Here is a 14,584-nt window from a genome sequence, read left to right on the forward strand (position 1 = left end):
GATTTTACCCTTCACCATTTGCTACTCTGAAGTTCACCTGACTGAAACCCAAGACGATGTTTTCAAAAAGCAACAAAGGAAACAGGTCCCAAGGACTTCTCTCCGTGTAAAAGGATTAAAAGATTTCTCAAGCTGTGAATGATGCAGAGGTTGAAGAGAAAAGCATTACATTTTTTAGACCTTTTAAAAGAGATCTTTAAAAGTGGGATAAACAAGCTTTTTTTTCACAGAGCACTCTTAGCAGGAACAAGAGCTACATTTACCTTCAGTAAGGTCAATTCTGACAAGGGTGTAGGAGGAGAACAAAAAAATCCAAACAAACAAGAAACCCCCCAAAAAACACCAACCAGAATATGTGTACTAGGCCAGAGTCTCTGCCTTGGATAAAAACCATGTTTTATAAAAAAAAAATGAAAATTAAGGAACAGCACACCACCTCCTAGTGAACAGCTTTTTAGAAAACAACAGCAGAACTATCTTGGATTCAGCCTAACACAAAGAATGTTCTCTGCATTGTTCTTCACTTACAGCTTCTTATATTTAATACTGAGAATAAAGACCCATCAATTCTTTTGAACATTAAATCTGCTGACAACTACCAAAGTGTCCCCATAATTTTGCCAGTTTCAAAGCTAACCAATATTCCAACTTCCACAAAAGTGAGCTCCTCATTAGTAGAAAATCAAGGAGAAAATAAACAAGATAGGAAACTGTCTGGCCACCTTCAGCAGCTGAAAGAAAGCATTTTATAGGAAACAGGATCACCCAGCCCTAGGGATACAGCTTTTTTTCAGTTCAAGATTTCATTATTAGCCTTGGAACAAAAAATGTCTAACTCCAAGGCAGCCAGTTAGCACCCCTACTATGGTTTAACAAACTATTAACATCTGCTGGGGTATCTCATTTAAGCCTCAAAATAAGGAGAAGGATGAAGTCATTCTGCATCTGAAGCAGCTCAATTAATCTGATCAGCTATTCACATTCTCAGAACCAAAAAGCCTTTTGGAAAGGCTAGAGTAAAAGGAACACCTTTTGGCCTTCAAGAAAGGCAGATTCTAGCACTTTGGAAACTACTTGGATTGCTGCTTAGAAGATAACACGCTCCCAACAGTTTTCAGTCCAAGGTGAAAAGAGACTACGAGGAAAGCTCAAAGATCAGGAGAGCCACTTCACAGTTTGGTAATACCTTCTCATCCCAAATTCTTCTAGAGCATCTGGTACAATTTCATCTTTGAGCAACTTCACATATGTTCTAATCCTTTCTTGAGACTGACTATGGGGCTGTTCTCAAAAATACTGCAGTAAGACACAGACATTATTCAAAAAAGAAACAGAAAACAATTTAGCAAGAAAAATTATTTTCTGATTCTGGAAAGCAAATGAGAAACAAGTCTTTTGGTAAAAAGGCTATAATGAGTGAGAAAAAACAGGTGAGCTTGTATGAGAAGAAACACAGGACGGGTTACTTATGTCACTACCTCTACGTCAATGGCCTGTAACTAGAAGTTCAAGTTTCCTATTTCCATACTAAAATGTTGTGTAAACAACAGCAGTAGAGCCAGATCTCTAAAGAAAATATTTCAACTCAATGGTACAGTTTAAATTTGGTGCATATTTACCCTTTGTGGGTACTACAGACAGTTTACATAATTTTTAGTTATGGCAGTATTTAATTTGCACAGAATGAGTTATGTACATGAATTATTCACTTCCAGGCTCATGACCCCTCATATGCCATACACTACTGTCCTTCCTTACCCATAGACCAAATCTAAGGGCTAGATTCCTGTATGCTGGTGCACACATAGGTCTACACTCTCCTGCTAGCAAGTAGCTACATAGTTTGCACATCTGCTTTTCCACGACACAGTATCAAACTGCATGTCTGAGGGAAAAAAAAGAAAATGCACTGGCAAAGCACGGAAGAGGAAAAGAAAAAGCATATGCAGCAAGCATAAGAAATCAGTTGTGTGAGCCAGAAGGCTTTCCTCAGGCAGTGGGTCAAGAGTCTTGGGCTCAAGAGAGCCTTTCCACTGCCTGGGGATGGCTTCCAGCAGGTACAGCTTTGAATATCCTGATGGCCATCCTGGTGCTGCACGTAACCCTCGTCTAACTGAAAGGGGGAGGATATGCTGCTTCCAGAGGAGAACCCAGCACAACAGTTTGCTACAATAGGATAAAAAAGTTAAGGAGAAAATAATGCTAGCAGAAAACCTTTTCCATTATTTGTCACAGAGGTAGATGGATTACTCTTACGGATGTAATGCATGAGACATAACAGAGAGCTTTAAACGCTGTGACTGGGGATGGAGACAGTATCAAGCTCGTCTCTTGCAAGGTGTGGGATGAGATGCAAAGGTTACAGGACAGGATGCTAATGAGGGTGCTCTGCCAGTGACTGAAATGCATTGGCCACACTGGATCACACTTGCAGTCTTACAGAGATGAGTCAGGGACTCCTGAGGTAACAGAAGCCAACAGGGAAACAGCAGGGAAATAGCTCAAAGGAATTAAGGGGTGTTTCTCTAGAAAGGTGAAACTTGGTGGAACAAATCCCGTGACTGGAGTGCGAATATCAATGGCTATGGGCTGTTCAGAAGAGACAGGAAAGGAAGAGGTGGAGGGGTTGCCCTCTACATGAAGAGGAGAACTAACTGTGAAGAGCTGTCTCTGAACAACAGCCATGAGCATATTGAAAGCCTGTGGGTAAAAATCAGAGACTGAGGCAACAAAGGGAACCTCGTGGTTGGAGTCTACTACAGGCCACCTGATCAAGGGGAGCCTATTGACAAAGCCTCCCTGCTCCAACTCCAGGAGACATCGTGCTTGCAGGCTATTCCTGCTGGGGGACTTCCACCACACGGACATCTGCTGGAAAAGTAGCACAGCAAGCTGTAGGCAATGCAGGAGACTCCTGGAATGCATGGAGGATAACTTCTTGAGCCAGGTGATAGAGTCCTATCAGACAGGACGCGGTATCGGATTTGATGGTCAACAATGGAAGCAAACTAACTGAGGGTGTCAAGATCGGAGGCAGCCTGGGCTGCAGTGACTGTGCACTGGTGGAGTTTGCAGTCCCGGGGGACTGAAGGAGTAAAGTTAGGCCCCTGAACTTCAGGAAAGCAAACTTCCAGCTTTTCAAGGAGATAGTCAATAGGATCCCTTGGGAGACTGCCCTCAGGGACAAGGGAGTGAAAATGAGCTGTCAGATCTTTAAGGAAGTCTTTCATAGAGTACAAGAACTAGCAATCCCCAGCAGCAAGAAATCAGGCAAGGAAGGCAAGAAACTGGCGTGGCTGAGTAGGGAACTGCTGGTTGTACCCCCTCTGATAACCAATCCTGGTGAACAGATAACAACAGACGAGGAGAAGGCTGAGGTGCTTAAGTTTTTTGCCTCGGTCTTCAATGGCAACCTCCCTTCCCACACCCCTTGAGTGGATGGATGACAAGATGAGGACTGGGGGAGCAAAGTCCCTCCTACTCTGTAAGAGAAGATCAGGTTCATGATCACCTGAGGAACCTGACTGTGCAGAACCTCTATGGGACCTGGTTCAGATGCATCCCAGATTCCTGAGAGAATTTGCTGATGTAGTTGCCAAGCTACTCTCCATGATATTTGAAAAGTCATAGCAGTCAGGTGAAGTCCCAGGTGACTGGTAAAAGGGAACACATCTTTAAAAAGGGTAAAAAGGGGGACTCAGGGAACTACCAACCTGTCAGCCTCCCCTCTGCACCTGGGAAGATGATGGAACAGATCCTCCTAGAAGCTATGCTAAAGCACATGGAGGACAGGGAGGTGATTTGGGACAGCCAGCACAGCTCCACAAGGGAAAATCCTGCCTGACCAGCCTAGTGGCTTTCTATGATAGAATGATTACATCAGTGGATAAGGGAAGGGCTACAGAAGTAATTTCTCTGGACTTCTGCAAAGCCTTTGACACATTCCCCCACAACACCCTTCTCTCTAAACTGGAGAGAGATGGATTCAGTGGGTGGACTCTTAGGTGGATTAGGAATTGGTTGGATGGTCACATCCAAAGGATAATGGTCCATGGCTCAGAGTCCCAATGGGCAGCAGTGACCAGTGGTGTCCCTCAGGGGTCTGTACTGGGACCAGTGTTATTTAATATCTTCATTAGTGACAGAGGGATCGAGTGCACCCTCAGCAAGTTTGCAGATGACACCAAGCTGAGTGGTGCAGTGACACACCTGAAGGATGGGATGCCATCCAGAGGGATCTGGGCAAGCTCAGAAAGTGGGCCCACCTGGGTGGGGGAAACCCCACTATTGATGAAGACTCTGGGATGAACAGATCGAGAGCAGCCCAAGGACTTGGGGGTGGATGAGAGGCTGGACATGGTCCAGCAATGTGAGCTCACAGCCCAGAAAGCCAAGTGTATCCTGGGCTGCACCAGAAGCAGCCTGGGCAGCAGGTCAGGGGAGGGGGTTCTGCCTCTCTACTCTGTTCTGGTGAGATCCCACCTGCAGTGCTGCATCCAGCTCTGGGGTCCCAGCACAGGAAGGACGTGGACTTGTTGGAGCAAGTCCAGAGGAGGCCACCAAAATGATTAAAGGGATGGAGCACCTCTGCTATGAAGAAAGGTTGGAATTGTACAGCCTGGAAAAGAGAAGGCTTTGGAGTGACCTAATTGTGGCCTTCCAGTACCTGAAGGGAGCCTACAAGAAAGATGGAGAGAGTTTTTACAAGAGCATGTAGTGACAGGACAAGGGGTTTCAAATTGAAAGAGGTTTAGATTAGACATTAGGAAGAAATTCTTTACTATGATGGTGGTGAGGCACCAGAGTAGTTGTGGATGCTCCATCTCTGGAAAGTATTCAAGGCCAGGTTGGATAGAGCTCTGAGCAACCTGCTCTAATGGGAGGTGTCCCTGCCCACAGCAAGGGGGTTGATCTTTAAGGTCCTTTCCAACTCAAGCCATCTTTTGATTCTATAACAAAAGTACACACACAAGATAATGGTCTCTAACTCTGAAAGTTCAGTCTTATAACTAGGTTAAAAATGGACCTAGACAGAACAGTGGAGAACATTAAAAGGCTACATATTACTTCTCATACACAAAAAGTAAGAAGGGTTAGGAAGAAATAATTTTAAAACCAAATGAGATTGTGAATTTGAGTGACATGAAAATCAGAAAAAGATGGCAGACAATGGATGAAGTATGATGTAGGTTAAAAGCCATATTTTAAAGTGAGAGTCTGAGAACTCCCTACGAATTAAATAACAATTTTTAAGTTTGTGCCAGAAGAACGTGAATCTGGAGCAAAAACAGAAGCTGTACAAGGCTCTGGAAGAAAGTGGTTGAATTACCAAAAGCCACTCAAAAGCATGGCATTTCAAGATAAAGAGAAGGAAAGAACAAGCAAAACTTCAGTGAACCCCACAGAAAAAGCCTGAAGTAACGAACAACACCTTCAGCAAAACACAGTGGAAAGCAAGGAGGTAATCAAAAGAAGACACAGATGGAAAACAAAAGTGGAACAACACTCCAAAAGCAGCATAGCTGATAGTGACAGTGTAGTTGACAGAAAAAAGGAAAATGAAGTACTGGATCTGAACCTTAGCTGGGAAGACATCACTGTAAACACTGATTACAATTGTAGTAGTAGAGCACAATTGAAGCCACGGTGGAGGACAAGAGCTCTGGACAATGGACTCAAAGAATTTTGAGATGAAAAAAGAGAAAGGAAATTAAGAGGCAGTTGCAAAAGCAAGAGGCTACAGGCATTTTGTACACTTCTTTTTTGAAAAAAAAAATGAGAAACATGTCTACAGGTATTGTGAGGGAAAAGAAAAGACAGGAGTTGAGCAAGTGATTAAAGGGCAGAGGTAGAGAAAAAGAACACAAAGTTCAAGGAAAATAAGGAGATGCTCTTGTATGGTACCATAAGGGTTAAGAGGAAGAAAAAATATTCTTCTTGTGAGAAGATGATTGCAACAGTTGGAAGAAAGTGATAAAGGGTAGGTCAAAATGTATTCAATCATAAAGTCATCAAGATCCCATGCAGAGAAAGAAGTAGATGTCAAACAACATGCAAAACCCATATAAAAATGTGGATAACGGGCTACTATTTAACAAGTTGGATTAGAGCCTCTCAGCCCAGTATGTTTCTGCTGGGCTTATGTCCTTTGCAGGTACAGGAACACAAGAAGGATCTCGGAAGGGCAACTCAAGCAGTTCAAGAACCTGCAGACAAGGCATTTGCTATTGGGAAAACTAGAATCATAAATGAAAGACATACCCTAAAAACAGTAAAAAGAGAAAATCAGGCTGGAGAGATCCAAATTCAAAATACTGGTGAACTACAAGACATATGAAAGCACGGCCACACTGCAAGTAGAATGCAAATGGTGGTGGAGATTCTGAAAGAAGCCTTGCAATTACCAGAGATAAGAAATTCAGCAGTTGGATCAGAACAAGCACGCAGACATGGCTCGATGAAAACCAAATGAAATTAACTGACTATGTTTAATGAGAGGCTAGAAACAAGAATACAAGCCAAATCAAGTTAGGGCAAAGAAGCATGTAATTACTGTCAAAGAACATTCAGAACAAGCCAGGAATCAAACTTGAAGAGGAAAAAACTCATGGGGAGGAAGCAAGCATGCTGTATGTAACAAGATAGAGGAAAGAAGATAAAAACTGGATCCTAACACTGTTCAGAAAAGGAAGAATCTCAAGGCCACAGGAAAAAGTAGTCCCCTGTCTCTTCCATGGTCTGACCCAGGACAGAGCACAACACGGAAAAGATAACCATATATAAAAGGATGAAGGATACTGATGATGGCAACGCAAGCCACCCAACTGTGGTTTTAAAGCATCAGCTTCTGCCTCAGGAAATCGAGAACAGTGAGTGGTTCCATCCACAACTAGGTGGTTGTGAACAAAGTTCTTTCTTTGTGCCTGCTTAAATTTTACCTACATCTTCTTACTCACTGTATACTCACTCTGGTCAGTTATCGGCATCGTTCATGATATAATCGATACTGAATTCATCAGTACTAAACCCACCCACATTTCACCTTACTTTGTAAGGGCTGTAAATTCTCCTGCAGTTGTGTAATATGTATTACAGGTGCAGAGTAACTGACATTGGAAGGGACCCCTGCTGAAAGCAGAGCCAACTTTGAAGCTAGATCCAACTTCAGATGTAAAGTGTGTTGCTTAGGGCCTTGCCTAGTCAAATCTGTGCATCTCCAAAACCAGGAAATTCCACATCTTTTCTGTCATTTCTCCTCCCTCAAACCAACGTCTGACCACTGAAACTTTTTGCCTAACTGAACTGGAATTTTCTTTGCTGCAATTTGTTTCTGCTGCCACTTGTCCTTTCAGTGTACAACTCCAAGAAGAGCCCTAGAGAATATTAAATATCTACCAGGATAGAATAAGGAGTGGAAAAAAGATCACTGTAGCCACGAAAAAGCCTTTGGACATGCAGAACTCTCAGTAGGTAATGAGTATCCAGCTTTCTGATGTCCAAAAAAATCTGTCTGATGAGGTGTGCCAGAGATCTAAAGGAAGCCATCAAAAGGACATCACTAGAGATTTATTTAGGATTAAAAAAATGATTGTTTCGGACATGAGAGAAGAGCAAGGAAAAATGGTATTCCAAATGGTGTATATACATTGCAAATGAAAGAAAATAATTTTGTATAGCAAGGTCAGGTACTCACCATCTCTCTTGCAATCTCCACAGCTTCCTGCAGCCCATAGAGCCTGCCACAGACCAGGTAGATCCCATTGGCCCAGAGAATACAACCCTCGTGGACCCAAAATTCATTGCTGTCAAGAGGTAGTTCAGGAATTTGTAACTCCAGCTCAGTGCCACCTTCTGAAGTGGGCATAGAGGGTTTTGAGTCCAAAGGAGTCTTTTCACCGCCACTGCCACCGTCAGTGGTTGCTTTTTTACAAGAAGCTCCCCTTGAAAGTGACCGAGAGGCTCCGCTACAGTCCTCAGAGCGGTGCCGCCTCTTAAAGCGGGGATGAGCAGCGAGGCTTCTTTGTTCCTTCTGTTGTTGCTGTTCCTCCTCCTCTTCCGTATCTGTCTTGGAACCATTAGAAGCACTTTTGTGCCGTACCTTGACCTTGCTCTGCATTTCTGTGGCCCTCTTTGGAGGCGGGTTCTTGGGCAAGGTAGCTGCGTAATCCTGGGGGTAGAAAGGACCAAAGAGGTCACCCATGTTACGATAGCTGGCCCATTTGCCACACAGGCAGCAAACCAGATGCCCTAAGACAGAAGACTCTGTTACTACAGGGCCTTGCAGCATGAAAGTTGAGGTGGGCAGCACTTTGCTCTCCGCATTGCTAGGAGGGGGTGTTGAAGACCTCTGTCCTTTCCGACCCCTCACCAATTTGTTCTGCTCCTCTTCCTCCGCATTTATGATTGTGCACACAGCGCCTAATTCACACTTGTTTACCACATGAATATAAGGGAAAAAGGACTTATTCTTGGAGTCAGTTTTATCTACAGACTGGGTAGCGTATTTAAGCTTGATCTCTGGTTCTTGAGGCTCCACAATGGGAGCAGCTCGTCTGGGCTTCCGCTTCCGTGGCTGTGCTGCAGGTTTTCGCCTCTCCCTCCTTTGCCTCTTGGGCTTTGGCTCACCAGCACTCCCCCCCTCTGCAGACTGTGCCGGTACTGGTGGGGGTGGGGGGGGCGGGGGCAGCTGCTGCTGCTGCTGTTGCTGCTTCTTCTGCTTGTTCACGCTCCCAATTGGCCTCCCCTTTTTCTTTCCAGAGGGGAAATATCCCTTTGGAGGGAAACCATCTGGCTTGGGTGAAATGTTTGTCACATCTCCGTCTTTTTCCTCAGACTTTGGATTTGGTTCAGAAATAAACACACTGGAAGGGGAAATTGCTTTTGGGTCAGAAAAGGTCAGAGTTCCAGCTCCACTTACAGATCCATCAGACCTTCCTTGACCACCTGACTTCTGAGAAGGTGGTGGTGCTGCACTGGATCCCGCTCCTTCTTTACCAACACTCGCAGCTTCAGGGACCTCTTTTTTGTTTTTATCATCCTCACTGCTTTGCCACTCTTCTGAAGATCTTGGAAGAGTTTTTTCACCAGCTGTATCCTGGCTTGCAGGCCCCACTTGATCTGACATCTCTCCTTTTCTCTTCTCAGCCTCTGGTCCATGTCCAGCCGCATTTCCTCCTTCAGGTCCACTCTTAAGGGACAGGATGTCATCAAGAGTGACAGTATCTGGACCAGTTTCAGCACTGTTGGTAGAAACACTTCTCCTAATATTGGGAGATGTAATTTTTTGAACAATAGCTTCCAGTTTTAATCCTCGCCCCTTTCTTGGGGGCAGTATTTTGGTCTTAGCTGGACTTGTGAGGGAAACAGCAGGACAATTCCTATTATCAGGACTTGGCAGGTCCTTGAAGGAATCTCCCTTTGCAACTGACTTGCCAGTATCTTGGCTTTGAGATGAATGGGCATAGGAGTTGTATGTTTTATCAGTTCCTTCTTTTGCTGAAGGCATCAGTCGCCCTTTATCTTCACTGCCACTGTTCTTCATATCATGTGGCTGTCTTTTGGTAGGGATAGGTGAGATGAAAGAACGGACTCTCCTCCTCATAATTAATGGATTTTGAGGAGACTGGTCTTCCTGGCCAGGGAGCCTGAGCATAGCATTGCTAGGCTTGGGCAAATCTGCAGATTCGTCTCGTCGATGCCCATCGCTTTCTTGAGGGCAAAATCTTTTTTGGTTGGCTGCTCCAAGAGGGCCGCTGCTTTTGGCAGGAGAAGTTTGCCGAGAGAGGTCCCAACCAGATTCGTGATGCTGCAACTTCTGGTTGCCGTGTTTCAGTTCGGTGCATTTGCTCTGAGTACCATCACTCCCCATAACACAGCGCCCAGGTTCCTGGCTTCCCGTGTCGTGGTAGGAGCTACCTTGAAGGTACATCATTCCATCCTTGTCATTTTTTAAAGGACTCCTTACTCTTTCCAGAAACTGCTGTTGTCTTGGGCTCTTCCTTGCCCCTTCCTGCCTGTGCTGAGCTGCAGCAATCACACCCTGAGCAGTGCTGCTTGCCCAATCTTTGTATTCTTCTTGCTGTTGCTGGTATATCTGTCTCTTGTAATGATATTGGGAATTCAAACTCTGGTTGGGGTCACCAAAAGCATGAGGCCTAGCATTTGCATGATATGCTGAAGCCAGAGAAGGGCCTTCTGAATTCTGAGGGTAAACAGAATGTAAGGAACCCCTGCTAACTCTTTCAGACAGTGTCATGTGTGGGTTCATGTGATGCAGATCTGTCCCTGGGCCTCTGCTTCTGCCTGGTGACATTTTCAGCTTATCAGCAAGATCCTGATATTGAGAGGGTGATTTACCCCTTCCAGTTCTGCCAGGTGCTCGTCTCATGTGTGTCGATCTGCTGTCCTGCTGGGGAATGTAATCTGGAGCAGCATCGGAGACTGCAGCTCCAGGGCTGGCATTGCCTCGGAAAGATTCATGCTTGATGCCAGCAGGATGACAGTGGTCTCCTGTTTTTTTATTATTGAGACTAGCAGAGCTCTTTGACTGTTCAAAATCTTCTTCCTTTATTTGCCCACTGTGAGCTTTCATCTTTGTTTCCATGGATACTAAACCACCAGGGAGTATTACTGACTGGCTCAAGCCAGGGGCAAGACGTTCGCTCCTTCCGCTCCTGGCCTCAGGACCCATGTGCCCCATGGGGTGAGGGCCAGGATCTCTTACAAGTTGCCTTAATGGAGATATGTCACAGATCACTGATCTCCTCTCTGAGAGTGCCCCCCCTTCATGGGCAGAAGACTGAGACTCCACATCGAACTTTCTAGCAATAGGGTAATCAGCTAAATTTATCTGCTTCATGTCTGGAGCTGCACTGCCAGACTTCCTGTCCCAGGGACCCCAGTGAGGGCCCTCCAGGAGAGACCCCATGCTTTTGTTTAAGAGGCCTCTATTGGTCAATTCATTGGTTTGACTAATTAAAACATTGGGCCTCATGGCTCCCTCCAAACTCCCAGCCATCCCAGAATGCTCCTGTGTGTTCCTAGAATACCTTCTGTCTGGATGATGGTGGTACCCCTGTAAAACCTCCTGTAGGAGGCTAGGAAACTTCTCATTCCGGCCTTTGCGCTCACTGTGCCCTGGAAAATCCCCCTTTTCCTGACCAGAAGGATACTGTGGAAAGCCACCAATATTTCTCTGTATACCAGCTGCTATATTATCCTTGTAGCTGTATCTTAAACTGCCAGGAGACTTGGAAGATTCTGTTCTTGCAGGAAAATTTGGCCCAACAACTGCATGACCAGGCTGGCTGTTCCCCTCCCCATTATGGTTAGTGTTATCTCCACTTTTGCTCCCTTTACTTCCTACTTGAGTTTCTGGCTGTGTCCCTGCATGCCCGGCTTCCTTTGTTCCACTAGCACTAGCTGGTGCCTGAGTGGCTGTGGAAGTATCATCTTGTGGAGGTTTATCTTGTCCACTTGACTTTTCTACTCTTCCTGTCATGGCTTCCCGGGAGACAATCACCCCAACTGCCTTTTCATTCACTTTTGGGGCATTTTCCACAGCCACCACAGCTTCCTTCCCATCAGGGGAGGCCACATCTTCCCTAGCTGCAGGGCTGCTGCTGAGTTTTGATGGCTCATTCTGAGAGCCTTGTGCTGGTGAGGAGTTGGGTCTCTCTAAATTACCCCCTTTGTAAGTGGTGTCTGAGCTGGTGCTCTGGCCACTCAGCTGTCTCACCCTTTCCCCGTGATCCTCTGAACTACTAGAACAGCCACCGTCAAGGGACTCTGCCATGGGAGACTTGAGTTGCTCCTCTGCCTGGGAGGAGCCTTCTGAGTTGGTGCAGCTGTCGGCCTTCTTTGAAGAGGATGATCTTTTGGAACTTTTTTTCTGAGGTGCCAAGGCATCTGAGAGCAACATGTGCTGGACTGTGTTGGGCAGATTGGCCACTTGAGAACTCAGAGCACTCAGGCTGCTCAGCCCTGGATCTGTAAGCCTTTTTTCCTGCAGTCCTTCCAGCCCAAACCCCTTGAATCCACCTGCATGAGCATTGGGGCTTGGCATCATAGATGGTGTAGGACTAAGCTGAGGCATCATCTGCAGGATTCGGTTTCTAGAACCCATGGACATGTTGCCTTGCCCACACTGGAGATTTTCTCCACCTGGCATGAGTGGAGAAGGGGTAGAGCTGCAGCTTGGAGACTGAACCACAGATGCAGCAGGAGATGGATTAGAGATTGGACTGAAGTTTTGGTGGAACTGCATCGGTGACCTTACAGGAACTTCAGTCTGGCTGTACTGTCCTACTTGGCTTTGAAGAGAGAGCTTGGTGGCAGCGTTTGAATACTGCATTACGTGCTGAGGTGGGTGCTGTTGCTGCTGCCCCTGCTGCCCACTTTGGGGCAGCTTAGACTGCTCAAAGCTTTTCATCGGTTGAGTCTGAAAGCTGTAGTTTGACTGGGTCCCATAGGCCTGTGCATTGGAACCCACAGCATGGCCTTCATACTGCGACCCAGAATTCACGTTGTAGCTTCCGTCGTAATTCTGTCCTGACTGGCCAAAACGCTGTGGGGAGGGGAAAGAGGAGGAGGAGGATGACGAAGGTGGTTGATAGTGTTGGCTGAACTGACCCACTCGTAACTGGTAGCCAGAAGCAGAGGAAGGCAAGGTGGATGGACGCTGCATTGGCTGCAAGTGTGAGGTGCTAGAAGCAGACTGGCTGGAAGCCTGGGGCAAAGGCTGATGAGACTGATAGATCTGCTGTCTCAGCTGCTGCCCCTGCTGCTGCTGGCTAGAAGCCTGCTGCTGATACTGGGCACTCCCCGGAGAAAAAGGACCAGTATAATCTTGTTGGTAGTGGGATACACCCCCAAGGGTTGAATGCTGTGTTTGAAACTGGCCCACGTGTCCCTCATTCCCATACTGACTCCCAAAGCTACTCCCTTGAGGGGGCCCATAGCTCTGTACTGGTCCAGAAGGCCTGCGCTGAGGTGGCTGCTGCCCTCCTGACACCACTGGATCTTTGTTGGCAGCCATATAGTAAAACTCTCCTGCTTCTTTTCTGAAACCTTGGTAGCTCTGATGGCCAGAGCTCTCACCAGGCATCGCTGTAGAGGCTCCTGTTGCTCCACGACGTCCACTACCAGCACCTCCTCCAAAGCTCTGGAACATCTGGGCCTGCTGGCGAGGGCTGAACTCTTCCAGTCGGGATGAACCGTGCACTTCCTGCGGGTAGCTCTGCTGGTTTCCGTGATAACTACTTTGCTCCCGAAAGGACTGCATGCTGTTCAGCAGCAGAGCAGCAGCTCAAAAGCCCTCCTAAATGGGGAGAAAAAGAGAGGGGAAAAAAAAGGTATAAGATCTACATTTCCCAGTCACACCAGTGTCTCTGCTCAATTTCACTGTTTAACAGTAATTAAAATTTAGTATTTGTCTCCTACTTTCTGGTACATCAATGTTCAACCCCTCTTCTTGCAATCTGCCAACATTCTAGGTAGTGCAAGTAAGAGGAATCACTAATTTTCAAAAAAATACAGGCCAGTAGCCTATTACCAGTTGGAGTGCATTTTCAGCATTAATTAATATTTCCCTAAAGTCATTTACTAACTGAGTGTGTTTATGTGCCCCTGAAGAGAGAAACTTCCGACAAATTTGCAAAGCAAAGGAGAGCAATCCTTACCCTCCGGCTATTCACTATGGCTAATACTGGAAGTAATCAAGTGCTTTGCCACCATGTTTAAAGATGCAACGAGAACCCTGCAACACTCTCAAACGACACTTGGATTTACCACAGGAACGATATCCAAGGCCCATGTTTCATGCTGGGAAAGATCTCTATTAGCAAACACTCAAGATACACCCAAGCTCAAACTAAGACATCCCGATGAAAGGAGCTATGGGAACCTGTGAAAGAACTGGCACCAGCATACTCAGTGCTCAGTTCCCGAGTACTCCAGTGACAATCTTAGGTGAAAACCAACACAGCAAGAGAACATACTGCATTTCCCACCCCATCTTCTTTGCTTTAAAAGATAGAAAGTTGGAACAAGTCCACTCTGTTAGAGTAAAATAGTCTACAACTTCATCCCTTAGGATTTTACATTACCTTGAATGAAACTTTACTGAAAACATTTGTCAGTCAGAATATATATTTTGGAATATCACGTATGATCATCTACATTTACATTATCAACTCGTAAGTAAACGCACTCCAGGAAGGCTCTCCTATGTATTTCAATCTATTATGCAGTGTGTGGAATCATGACTCACCCTCAAGGACCAGACCACAGCTGCAAAATTCTTTGGGGACTCTGGCTAGTCCCTCTATAAAAGCCCGACACATCACTAGATGCATTAAGAAAAGTATGGTAATGAACAAGAATATACATGTACACTGCCATTAATAAATAAACAAACAAAAAACAAATAAAATGAATTAGCATTTTACAAAAGCATTTCATTTCTCAGACACCTTGTGGTTTTCTCTTCCTGAAAACAAAACGGATAAAGCCACCTGGAGAGACTTCTTCCTTTAAATTAATCTTAAGACAATGCTCACACTTCTTCAGGAAACAGAACCCTGAC

At 45.6% G+C, this 14,584-nt stretch overlaps 1 protein-coding gene across 6 annotated transcripts in view; it reads right to left on the bottom strand.

The window, feature by feature from the left end:
* The window catches only part of TCF20 (transcription factor 20), a 118,288-nt gene that overhangs the window by 33,584 nt on the left and 70,120 nt on the right, over positions 1–14,584 (bottom strand). For all 6 annotated transcript variants that reach the window (XR_003916206.1, XM_029963571.1, XM_029963570.1 and 3 more), the window contains exon 2: positions 7,694–13,318. Coding sequence is in view for 5 of the 6 variants with exons in the window: in XM_029963571.1 (XP_029819431.1) it covers positions 7,694–13,282 (5,589 nt within the window). In the remaining variant the exon portion in view is untranslated. The remainder of the gene's footprint in view (positions 1–7,693; positions 13,319–14,584) is intronic.

The sequence above is a fragment of the Manacus vitellinus genome, unplaced genomic scaffold (assembly GCF_001715985.3).
Source record: "Manacus vitellinus isolate BGI_N305 unplaced genomic scaffold, ASM171598v3 scaffold_5_pilon, whole genome shotgun sequence".
Taxonomy (NCBI): domain Eukaryota; kingdom Metazoa; phylum Chordata; class Aves; order Passeriformes; family Pipridae; genus Manacus; species Manacus vitellinus.